The following is a 13340-nucleotide window of genomic DNA, read 5'->3' on the forward strand; positions in this document are numbered from 1 at the left end:
GCCGGGGGTAGCCCGGCCATGTCTGGAGGTGGCGCACGGCCTCCCCTATGCTTGGGGTGGCCATGTGTCGATTTCCTATTAGGTATGACGTGACAAACTAACATAATCTTTTAATTTTGTGGACGGAAAACGGGTTCAGGAGGTAATTCGTAATTATAGTTTACCATATGGATCCTCTATGAACTTTTTGTACCACAGGGAGTGATTTGTAATTTAGGCCAACTCCAACAGCTAGTGATGCAATTATCCCTTAAATTAATTAAGCATAGGTGATTAGGTTGATCTGTGTCAAGTCATGTCTTTTTCATGTAAAATCTTTCTCTCCCTCACTCTTACCCTTCTTTAATTTCTGCCCTAATTTGATTGCTGGATTAATTCATTTCTTTCTTCAACGGAATCTACCAATTGATCGGAGCAATCTTTTATTTTTTTTACTAAGGATACATTTGGCGTTTGAGATTTCGTAGACAAAAAATACGATTTTAAACCAAATTGCAGAACATAAATCTTAGAGATTGCGTTTTTAAAGAAATTGCGACAAGAGGGTTTTTTTTTTAAAAACGCACAATGATTTTGCTATACACTTAATTATGTACGTACGTTTTTAAAAATTACGTTTTCAAATCGCACATCTTAAAATTGTTATTTTTAAATTGCAAACCCAAAACGAATTTGTTAGCACGTACACATGATCAGACTTGCAATACCTTATGGCGTTGCACTTTCTAGACATGGATTCCTCTTTCTTTCCGTCAGTCTCTTTGCAAGACACATCAACAAGTAAAGATATTATTCTTCATTTTCAATAATGGAGAATAAAAAAATGAAGAATATGGTAAGAAAAAGTCCTTTTATATATATCCTTAAATCATAGTTGATGTCCTTTTTAATATAACTAGTGTATTACGAGATGTAATTAGAAATGAAAAATAAAAAATTCAAGTCACCTACATGATTACCTCTCAAATTAAAATGATCATTTCCTTTTGAGTAATGCTCTTGATACCCATTCGTCACGTACATCCATTTCATACCAATCGTCGTGACGTGTTTTAAGTGACTTCTTATGTCAGTTACTTAAAAAAATTAAAAATCAATTGAAACACGTACGTCACATTAATTATCGGTATAATATAAGTGTGAAGATTATAGTTAAAAATACTCTTTCTTTTTAAGTCTTGGCCCAACATGGTCGAACAAACAAAAAAATATTGGTTGGCCTTCAAGTTTTTGCTTCTTCTTCTTTTTTTATAAAATAAGTGTTACCTATGACTTTCATCTTCCACTAATTCATGTACAAAAATAGTTAAAGAGTAGATCTGCTTCGAGCAGACTAGATCTAAGCCAATGGTAACCAAATAACCTACAAATTTATTTAAACCGGCCGTGAGAGATAACTCCTCACACTGAAACTATCCAGACCGTGAGAGATAACTCCTCACACATGACTAACCTTCATCCCATAGATCGCCCATGATGGCAGATCTAAAGAGAAGAAAACTCTTATTCAAAGCAAAAATATAACCAGTAAACAGCAATAGCGGCCAGAGAGGAGATGAACGGCACAGTAAAGAAGTAGATGGACGGATGCATAGAGAAGAGGCCAAAATTAATTGCTAACCTGGTCGGAAAACACCTACAAACAAAAGAAAAGGCCAAAATTGTGAAAATTAAAAATATTCTAAACTTTTTTATTACAAATTTGTAGTGTGATTGAGAGTTGAGAAAAAAGAATGAAGCCAAAGGATGTTATAAAATGCTATAAAAACATAGTCAATAATGGGAGAAAGGTGAAGGGAGATAGAATTAAATGATCAGTAATTATATGGAATACAATTATGTTTTACTATATGCTTCATTTTTCAATAAATGTATATTATACATACATTTAATTATAACAGTTACTTATAACAAGTGGGAAAGATCATAAACCTTATCCCATATTTAATTAGAAAAAAAAAATTATAACATTTGAGAAATGACCCCTACACTCATTTCTCACAACAGTCCCACAACAAGCTGATGTGGCTGATAATATTTTATTATTTTTTTACAAAAAGAAAAGAAAACAAAACAAAAAAAATAATCAAATATTACCAGCCACATCAGCTTGTTGTGGGACTATTGTGAGAAATGAGTGTAGGGATCATTTCTCATAACATTTATTTATTTTCAAAGTGCTTGCGAATCCTAAGATCATGCGCATGATTTAACAAGATATACAATAAAAGATTGAAAGTCGAACAGGACATGATTTAGGAGTAAACAACTATATGTTCGTACAATCGTATCTACTTCCACATTCAACAACATCATCAGCCATGCGCAGAAATTTTGTTTTCGTATTGGATTCATTGTTGGAGAGCTTATCGGCCCATTTTTTGATACTTGATTTTTTTTTTTTTTTTTTATTTTTAAATATTATAATTTTTTCTTCCATTCGAATCAAGAGTCGAAATTATTATCCTTTATAATCTTTTTTCTGAATTCACTTTATAAAAGAAGAAGAAAAAAGCATATACAACATATCATCTATCAAACAATAACTTTGAAGACACGAGTAATTTTAGACGTTATATTCATGTCCCTCTTGTATCACTTTAATAATGATATGACTTTTAAAATTACGATTGAAGTTGTGATTGATCTTTTTTTAATTTTAATCAAATTGTGTTATTTTAAAAGCCACATAATTATTAGAGGGACATGAGTATGGCGTCTACAATTACTCTGAGAAACATATCACAATAAGATCGATCTAGTATATTGTTGAACAATTAATATTGATTTACTTGTACCCAGCTACTTGTTTTCCACTTATCAAAAAAAAAAAAAAAAAAAGGCTACTAGTTTTCTCGAGTAATTCTAGAAGTCCATCATATATCACTTTTGTATCCCTTTAAAAATGAGGTGGCTTTTAAAATCACCATTTGATCAAAATTTAACAGTGATCAATTACAAGCCTAACGGCGATTTTAAAAGCCATTTCATTTTTTGGAAGGACGTAAAATGGACTTCTAGCATTAGTCTGTTTTCATACTCACGAGAAATAGGTATCTTATGCCGGAATTGGCTTCGTATCCTTAATGCCTTTTAGAGCTAGAGTGTTTTTAATTTATTTTTTGTTTGAAAAAAACGTTTTAATGTGATAGGAAGATGAAAATGGTTTTGAGTGTTTTGTTTTTTAGGTTGTTTGTTAATATTTTTGTTTAGAAAAAATTAAAAAAATCAAATCAAATAAAGCTTATTCAATATTGACCCATATATATGGATTCAACGACGGCAAGGATGATGATGAAGATTCCCCATTCGATCATACGGCTCGTAGCTTGTCCCTGAATCATTTGCTCTTAATTAAGTTATTTATTTATATATAAATTTAGTTTAGCCACACATTTTCGCAAGTCAAACGGATATTTTTAAATAAAATTGTAAAAAAATATTTTGTTCGCAAGTGCATTTAAAAAATGAAAAAAATAATCGTTCGAAAATGAACGATTTTAAAGGTCAAATATAACTGTATTTTGTTTAATATAAACAAAGACAATTGCTTAATTATATTTTTAAAACCGTTTAATTAAACACATAAATGCCTAAGATTCAAGAATCTTTGGTCATATCGTTTTATTTTTAATTTTTAATTTTTAATTTTTTATCATATGATTATGACAATGGTGATGGTTATTAGTATTATTAGTATTATTATTATAATTAATTATCAATGTAAACGGCTGTTCAAGTAATCATTTGGAGGTGGGTGTTTAAATTAATTAAGGATAGGTGATAAGGTCTGTCTCAAGTCATGTCTTTTTCACGTAAAATCTTTCTCTCCCTCTCTCTTTCCCTTCTTTCTGCCCTAATTTGATTGCTGGATTAATTAATTTCAATTCTTTCTTCAACGGAATCTACCAATTGATCGGAGCAAATTTTTTTTTTTTTTTTTTTTTTTTTTTTTTTTTTTTTTTTCGAGTTATTTTCTACTAAGGATATATTTGGCGTTACAATTTCGTAGACAAAAAGTACGATTTTAAATTAAATCGCAGAATATGAATCTTTCAGGATTACGTTTTTAAAAAAATTGCGACAAAGGGGTGATTTTTTTGAAAACGTATAATTTTAAAAACTAAATTATAATTTTGCCAAATACTTAACTACATTTTTAATAATTATGTCTTCAAATTACATATTTTAAAATTTTTATTTTTAAATCGCAAGCCCAAACGATGATTAAGCGTTCATTTGTTAGCACACATGATCAGACTTGCAATACCTTCTGGCGTTGCACTTTCTAGACATGGATTCCTCTTTCTTTCCCTCAGTCTCTTTGCAAGACATATCAACAATTAATTAAAGATATTCTTCATTTTGTATAATGGAGAATAAAAAAAATGAAGAATATGGTAAGAAAAAGTCCTTATATATATATATATTTAAATCATAGTTGATGTCCTTTTTAATATATATAGCTAGTGGATTACGAGATGTAAATAAAAATGAAAAATAAAAAATTCAAGTCACCTACTTGATTTCCTCTCAAATTAAAATGATAATTTGTTTTTGAGTAATGCTTTTGATACACATTCATTGTGTACACTCATTTCATACCAATCGTCGTGACGTATTTTAAGTGACTTTTTATATCAATTACTTCAAAAAAAAAAATTAAAAATCAATTAAAATACGTACGTCACGTTAATTACTGGTATAAAATAAGTGTGAATAATATAATTAATTAAGTACTCTTTCTTTTAAGTCTTGGCCTACATGATCGAAGAAACAAAAAAATATTGGTTGACCTTCCTTCAAGTTTCTGCTTCTTCTTCTTCTTTTTTTTAACTTTTTTTTTTTTTTTTTTTCTTTTAAGAAATGAATACTCAAATCTTAATTCATCGACAGCTAAATATCAACTCTTTGGTGGAAACAAGCTGTCTTTCCATTTCTTCTCATATTTGTTGGCCAGAGCAGAGCTTTCATGGCTTCTCGAATCATCCAAACGCTATGACTTGTGTGATCTTTCGTATCAAACACCATAACTTCGACCTTTAAGCGTAAAGAAAGATAAAGCCATTAAAAGAAGCAAAAAAACTAAGAGGAAGACACACTCGATCAGTTGATCCCTAGCTAACCACCTTTTTTTCACCTTTATCTTTTTTGAACCGTTAAAGGCAACGTATATAAGACAAATATTTGACGATGATTCTTGTTCTTGTTCGCATGCAGATCTAGATCCCACTAAGATTTCCCCGAAAGCCTTTGACATCCTATATCCTCCGGATATGAATATGAAGATGTGTTGATGATTATGAACTTATCAAAACTCTGCAGTTAAGCGTGTTTAAACGAGAGTAGTACATACAACGATAGGTGTTATCTTAAAAAATCTGCAGGTTCAGAAGAGTAAAAAACAGACAATATTATGTCTTTAAAAGTAAGTCGTTACAAAGCCTAGTTTCGGTGTTTCGGCATCATATATATATATATATATATATATACACACGGGGGAATTTAGTTACTTAACTTTTCTTATATATATTATCCCATTGGGTTTAGTGCGAAGCTTACACGTAAATTGTATTAACAATAGCATTTATCTCAAGTAATGGTAGGACCCGGAATTTCTCTCACCCTTTTCTTACTGTAAATTATTCCGGCAGACGCACCCATCATGGAGTATAAAGTGGCTACAATTATGGCATAACCACCACCCTCATAATTATTCTAACAGCCTTCAAAATTCAGACCTTTCTGCTTTTTTGGCACAAAAGCACGCACGTCGCCGGCATAACTAAACAAGCTTATACTCATGGCTACTACAAAGTCTCTGGCGCCGGCACCGGCGAGTTACATTTGCAGTAGATGTTGGGGGCACTTGTCGCCAATTACTCCAGATCAGAATCCAATCTCAATGGCGGCTAAGCGCCAGCCAAGAGACATGTCACCCAAAGAAAACAAGGTGGTGGCAAAGGCCCTCTTCTCAGTTGACGGAATGACATGCTCACCCTCCGCCGGAGCGATCGAGAAGGCTGTCGGCCGGCTTCCGGGAATACACGAGGCCATGGTTGATTTTCTGAATAACAGGGCCCAAGTCCTTTACTACCCGAGTTTTGTCGACGTAAGTTAAATTACGAATAATATTATTTAGTACATCGTTATATTATTGTTATTCAATTATATTGGATGATCTTGCATGAAGATTAGCATTTAAATGAGTAAGGGCTTGTAAAAAAAAAAAAAAAATTATCGATTTTCACTATCACGCTATCTTAATAGTATGAATCATTGAATTACTTAGTAGCATTTTTTGTTTTGATTTGGTGTGATGTTAATTTGTTTTTAATCTTTTCCAGGAAAAATATATACTTTTTTCTTAATATATATGTAAGATAAAAATATTTATCCATTTAATTTATCATATTGTCTTTAAAATTTAAACCCACATAAAATATAGTATTTATTCATTTATTTTTTTTTTTTCATATTATCTTCAAATTTGAAACTCTTTTTTGTTTCAAATTCATACTCATTTCATTTATATATGTTAACTAGAAAAGTAATTACTAAAATTTCTATATTCTTTTCATTATCGAACAATAATTCATTCGAAACTAATTGAGTCCTTATATTTCTTAAAAAATTTATTTTCTTTCTTTTATTTATATTAACAATCAATCCAAACACGAAAACTCAAAACTATTTTTATCCTTATATATACCACATCAAAATGTATTCACAATAAGCAGTTAGCTAGAAAATACCTTCTTTTATGACTTATTTTCTATGACGTTGTTTTGATCAATCAAGTTCTTCAATAATTCAAGATGTACGTACCCGATTTGTGCTCTCTATTAATTGGCTCGATCTCAGTGCACATGCAAGCTTTTCCTTTTCTTTCTAGCTTGATTGCTGGAAAAGAAAAGATGATAGAGGCCATTTAATAACTCCTCTCACTTTTTTTTATTTTTTTTATTTTTACCTCTTTAAAAAATATCAACTTCAAAGTATTTTTTAGTATTTTTTACTTTTTATATCACATTAATAATTTTTTATTATTATTCAAGTAAAAAAACTCACTATAATACAAATTTTTTTTTCACTTTTTCATATAATTATTTATTTTTATATCACATCAATCACTATTTACTTTCACTCAACAAAAAAATTCTCACTTTACGTAAAGAGAGAGGAGGAGGTTATTAAACGGCCAGAGACTAATTATCATGGTGCCATTTATTACGAAATATTCATACAAATAAATCCCATAATACTTTAACAAAAGTAGATATAGGGTTGTAGTTAATTTATTAGGTCAAGCTAGCTATGCATCATCATTATTTCTTTTACTTTGGTGGCCCAAAGGTCTGTGCTTTATTTAATTAATTACAAATTCATTTCTTACTTTTTTAAAGGAGCATCCTAATAAAAAAAAAAAAAAAAAAAGTCATGCCAAATATTATATCCTCATTATCTCATTGTGATGAAATAGCAATGCCTATCAGTTATTATTATTTTTTTAGAATAAGCAATAGCCCACCCAAGCTGTTCTGAATTTGGGCTTAAAAGGTCTCTTTCAAGTCCATAATAGGATCCAACATAACGTAAACTTAATGCCTTGCATGTTTAGTCCACTGATCTAACAAATATGTCTCTGTTTTCAAAAAATAAAAACACACTTTTTTCAAAACATTTAACACACTATTTACTTTTCAAGATATAAAACACAATGCTTTCGATTGTTAATATGTTTTGGAGGGTTTTTTTTTTTTTTTTTTAAAAAAAAAAAGAAAAATGTTCGAATGTGACATAAAGGAAAAAATAATTTTGAAAAGAGAAAACAAAAGTAAGAAGAAAAAAGCTTTAACAAACAAAGCCAAAAAACTGGTTGGGGGTGGCGTCTAAGCTGTTAGGCAATCTCCCCTCTTATCTGTTGAATTAGCAAATTACTTAGCTGAATTAGTATCATTATAGTAATAACATAAGCCATAGAAACAAAGCTTATGTTTGTTAAATTAAACGTTTTGAAAACTGGCTGGGGGTGGTCATGCAGACATCTCTCTATTTTGTTTTATTATTTTTTTGAAAATAATAAATTAGTCTCCATATTTGAAAAAAATTAGCACCTGCTTTCTCAAATGTTCTTATAAGAATGTGTGAAAAGTTTTCTAAAAAGTGCACAATTTTTTTTATTTTTTATTTTTGGTAAAGTATATGTTTCTATGGCTTACTAATTCAGCTAAGTAATTTGCCAAAAGTCCATGCTACTCATTCTTTACCAACACTTAGCTGGAAAATTTGGATTTCATACAATTGCTTAAGATAATTGAACTATTGTTTTAACATTTTATAGGAGGAAACAATACGTGAGACTATTGAACATGTTGGATTTCAAGCCACATTGATCAATGATGAGAGATCCAATGCAGATCAAGTCTGCAAAATACACATAAATGGAATGACTTGCACTTCTTGCTCCTCCACCATTGAATCGGCTCTTCAAGCAATTCCTGGCGTGCAAAAGGCCCAAGTGGCCTTGGCAACAGAAGAAGCAGAAGTTCATCATAATCCCAATACTGTGAGCTATAAAAAACTACTGCAAGCCATAGAAGATGTTGGTTTTGAAGCCATACTTATCAGTACTGGGGATGATAATATAAGTAAGATAGAGCTCAAAGTTGATGGCTTAGACACTGATCATGATCATACTGTGGGAATGATTGAAAAGTCTCTCCAATCACTCCCAGGAGTTCAAGAGATAGTCATATATCCTGAACTCAACAAAGTTTCCATTTCTTACATGCAAGATATGACAGGACCTAGAATTTTCATCAGTGTTATTGAGTCAACTGGGAATTTCAAAGCAATGTTATATCCCAAAGGCAAAGGAGGAGGAAGAGAAGCTCGCAGACAGGAGGAAGTTAAGCAATACTACAAATTCTTTTTATGGAGTATGGTTTTTACAGTTCCTGTCTTCTTAATATCTATGGTTCTGATGTATATCCCTGGAATCAAACATGTTTTAGACATAAAAGTAGTAAACATGTTGAGTGTTGGCATGGTTTTGAAATGGGAGTTGTCTACTCCAGTGCAGTTCATTATAGGCAGGAGATTCTACATGGGAGCCTATAAATCTTTACGCCATGGTTCTGCTAACATGGATGTGTTGATTGTCTTGGGAACAAATGCAGCCTACTTCTATTCTGTCTACTCATGCTTAAGGGCTGCTTACTCTAAAGCTTTCAACGGCACAGATTTCTTTGAGACTAGCTCAATGCTTATTTCATTTATTCTGCTCGGTAAGTATTTAGAGGTTTTGGCTAAGAGAAAGACATCAGACGCCATTGCCAAGCTTATGGACTTGACACCTGATACAGCAACATTGTTAGCTCTGGACGATGGAGGAAATGTGGTAAGTGAGCAAGAAATTGATAGCCGGTTAATACAAAAGAATGACACCATTAAAGTTATCCCTGGTGCAAAAGTAGCTGCAGATGGTTATGTTCTATGGGGAGAAAGCCATGTGAATGAAAGCATGATTACAGGGGAAGCCCGGCCAGTGGGAAAAAGGAAGGGAGACATGGTGATTGGAGGAACTGTGAATGAGAATGGCGTGTTGTATATTCGAGCAACACGAGTAGGATCAGAGAGTGCTCTTTCACAGATTATTCGACTCGTTGAGTCTGCACAGATGGCTAAAGCTCCAGTGCAGAAGTTTGCTGACAAAATTTCCAAATACTTTGTGCCTATTGTAAGTACTAAGAGTAATTTTAAACCAAATCGTAAGAAATGTATCGTTTGGGAGTGCATTTTTAAAAATTGCGATTTATAAATGTAAAAAGAAAACGCACGATTTTAAAAGGCTAAACTGAGATCTTGTCAAATGCTTAACTATGTTTTTAAAAATCACGTTTTCAAATAGTATGTTTTAAAAATCACTATTTTTAAATCGCACGTTTTTGAAATCCCAAACCCAAATGGGTTATAGTATGCACAGAAATGCTTTTATCCTCTTTCTAGATTTATTTTTCTAATTAAAGTTTCTTCTAGTTATTGTTTTGTAATTTGTAGAGGCCTTTGTCAAAAGAAATAGCTTTGTTTTGCAGGTCATTATGCTTTCATTTTCAACTTGGTTTGCTTGGTTTTTGGCTGGGAAGTTGCATAGCTACCCAAATTCTTGGATACCATCTTCCATGAGCAGGTTTGAGCTTGCACTTCAGTTTGGGATCTCAGTCATGGTCATAGCATGTCCTTGTGCTCTAGGCCTAGCAACTCCAACTGCTGTCATGGTTGGTACTGGAGTTGGTGCATCTCAAGGTGTACTGATTAAAGGCGGGCAAGCTTTAGAAAGTGCACATAAGGTAACATGAGAAATTCATCTTTAAGAGTTTGCTACTTTATATGAAAAATGGTCAAAATGGGATTCTATTACCAACTCAAATGCTTGTAGGGTTCCCAAATTCCTTCTCTTTTTATGCTTTATATATTGCAACTACTTGACTTAGAAGCAGTCTTAGTTTTTTACTTCCTGTGTGTCTGTTTATCTTGTAGGTGAACCGCATTATATTTGACAAGACAGGGACTCTCACTGCTGGGAAACCAGTGGTGGTGAACACACAAATTTTGAAAAATATGGTACTTAGAGAATTCTATGTACTCATTGCTGCAGCTGAGGTATGCCTTCTCTGTTTTTTTGCTAAACACTCACTTTTCAAGAGAATTTACAGGTCCGTTTGGGTTTGCAATTTCAAAACATGAGATTTGAAAACGCAATTTTTAAAATTTAGTGTTTGATAAAATTGCATTTTAATTGTTAAAGTTGCGCGTCTTTAAAAACACATCATCTTATATGCGATTTGAAAATGCAAATTGTTTTACGTTTTCAAATCGTCAGTTTTTTAAAACGCAGTCCCAAATGGTACATTTTTTACGACTTTATTTAAAATCGCAAATGCCAAACGCACTCGTGTATCTTGCATTGATGATGTTTGCTTGATATATATATATATATATGTTTGTATTAGGCAAACAGTGAGCACCCATTAGCCAAGGCCATAGTGGAGCACGCCAAGGGATTCATAGAAGATAAAGAGAACCCTGCTTGGCCAGAAGCAAGAGACTTCATCTCCGTCACTGGCCATGGAGTGAAAGCCATTGTTGAAAACAAGGAAATAATTGTGGGAAACAAAAGCTTGATGTTGGACCAGAGCATTGCCATTCCACTGGAAGCTGAAGATATGCTTGCAAAAGCTGAAGGGATGGCTCAAACTGGCATACTAATATCTATAGAGAGGGAATTGGCAGGAGTTGTAGCCATATCTGATCCACTTAAACCAGGTGCTCAAGAAGTCATTTCCATTCTCAAGTCTATGAAAATTACGAGCATAGTGGTGACAGGTGATAATTGGGGAACTGCCAATTCTATTGCCAGGGAAGTTGGAATTGAAACTGTTATTGCAGAAGCCAAACCAGAGGATAAAGCACAGAAAGTGAAGGACCTTCAGGTATGTAAAGAACATAGCTTCAAGGAAAAACTTTTCACTGAATTCAAGCTTATGGGCTTGCAATTTTTGACACGACCCACGAATCCGATATGAATCCAATAAGAAATTATTAGGATAGGGTTGGTGGATCTAACCCGTTTAATTAAATGGGTCTGGGTTAAGATTGACCTATATAATTTTATACTCATATCTCGACACGTGACATAAGTGTTGGCAATTTTTTATACGATCTGCGAACCTAACACAAAATTAACGAGTTAAAGTTGAAGAGTCTAACCCATTTAATTAAATAGACAGGGTTAAGGTTGATCTATATAGTGTTATACCTATGTTTCGACAGAACCCAAATCCAACAGGCCACACGAATTGCCACTCCTGGAAGCATTGTGGACACATGCCATAGTCGGATATCTTGGGGGACCGACCCAGGATTTCTCCAAGTGTTGACTCATCCAAATATAGGTCTTGTCTTCTTAAAAATGAACTTGATAAAGGCCATAACTCTTCATCCATGAATATCTTTTTGTTGCTTAAATCCTCTAAGTTTCATTTTTTTTTTCATTCACAGGCTGAAGGCTACATAGTGGCAATGGTAGGAGATGGCATAAACGACTCACCTGCACTTGTGGCAGCAGATGTTGGAATGGCAATTGGAGCTGGCACAGACATTGCTATTGAGGCAGCTGACATTGTTCTGATGAAGAACAACTTGGAGGATGTGATAACAGCCATTGATCTTTCTAGGAAAACCTTTACACGCATACGTCTGAACTACTTTTGGGCTTTGGGGTACAATCTACTTGGCATCCCAGTTGCTGCTGGAGTCCTTTTCCCGTTAACCGGTTTTCGTTTACCACCGTGGATTGCTGGAGCTGCAATGGCAGCCTCTTCTGTTAGTGTTGTTTGCAGCTCCCTCTTGTTGAAGAATTACAAGAGACCCCGGAAGCTAGATAACCTAGAGATACATGGAATAAGGATCGAGTAATCACTAATCCTGGTTTTGATCCATTTTTTGTCTATATACTTCTGTCTCTGTTTTATTTTTGGATTCCGAGGATGAGCGGGACAATCTTAACATCATTTATGAGGAGCCGAACGACGACGCCTCCTCCTTAGATATAGATGTCTCCGACACTACTCTCCCGGCAAGAACAACTTTTTCCCAGTTCTGCCAGTTCCAATTTCTGAGGTGAAGGTTCTCCAAGGAATCAATTTAGCATTGTCTTGATTGATGAAAAAAATTGTAAATAGAGTGATTGGCTGATTGGTATTCGGTGTACATAAACTACTGTGAGAAATTATAAATAGATGAACAGCTTGTTCATGCAGTGAAGATTAATGAAACCACTAAGAAAATCAGAAAAGCAATAGATGAACGGCATGATTGGTATTCCATTTTTGTCCCTTTTTAATGAATGATTTAGTCCAAATAATCTTTTTTCTGGGATAATTAATCACATTGACTTCATTGTATAAATATTACTAGGGAGATCAAGTCATTGTATAAATATTACTAGGTAGATCCGTAGATATAAGGTATGTTTAGTATGTAGAATAAACTCCTGAAATGGAATAGCTATCCTATAGAATAAACTTCTTTTGTGTATGCATTATGAAAGAAACGCATATTTTGGTATGGGTGATTAGTTGGGTTGGGTTTCCAAGTTTTGCCCCCCCGCATCAAACCCCGTCACCCACCACCTCTGCCATCGCCGCTACCGGTTCCCCACATCATATGACTCCGGTCAACTCCAAAGAAAAATCTCGACCGCCCTCTCAGCTCCCTCCTCTAGTTTGATTTATGGTGAACTATCCACTACCTAAAAACCATCTGCAAACCCACAT

General features: G+C 33.4%; 1 protein-coding gene across 2 annotated transcripts; it reads left to right on the forward strand.

Annotated features, from left to right (window-relative positions):
* Positions 1–5607: 5607 nt before the first annotated feature.
* On the forward strand, positions 5608–12876 carry LOC133854173 (probable copper-transporting ATPase HMA5). 2 transcript variants are annotated; one of them, XM_062290244.1, is made up of 7 exons: positions 5608–6112; positions 8345–9742; positions 10098–10352; positions 10543–10665; positions 11016–11328; positions 11423–11495; positions 12064–12202. In XM_062290244.1, the coding sequence occupies exons 1-6, from the start codon at positions 5804–5806 to the stop codon at positions 11482–11484; spliced, it is 2460 nt and encodes an 819-aa protein (XP_062146228.1). In that variant the 5' UTR covers positions 5608–5803; the 3' UTR covers positions 11485–11495; positions 12064–12202. The 2 variants fall into 2 exon arrangements, with proteins under 2 accessions (XP_062146228.1, XP_062146227.1); XM_062290243.1 differs by having other exon boundaries at positions 5616–6112; positions 11016–11495; positions 12064–12876.
* The last annotated feature ends 464 nt before the right edge of the window (positions 12877–13340 follow it).

Source organism: Alnus glutinosa, chromosome 13 (genome assembly GCF_958979055.1).
Source record: "Alnus glutinosa chromosome 13, dhAlnGlut1.1, whole genome shotgun sequence".
NCBI lineage: Eukaryota > Viridiplantae > Streptophyta > Magnoliopsida > Fagales > Betulaceae > Alnus > Alnus glutinosa.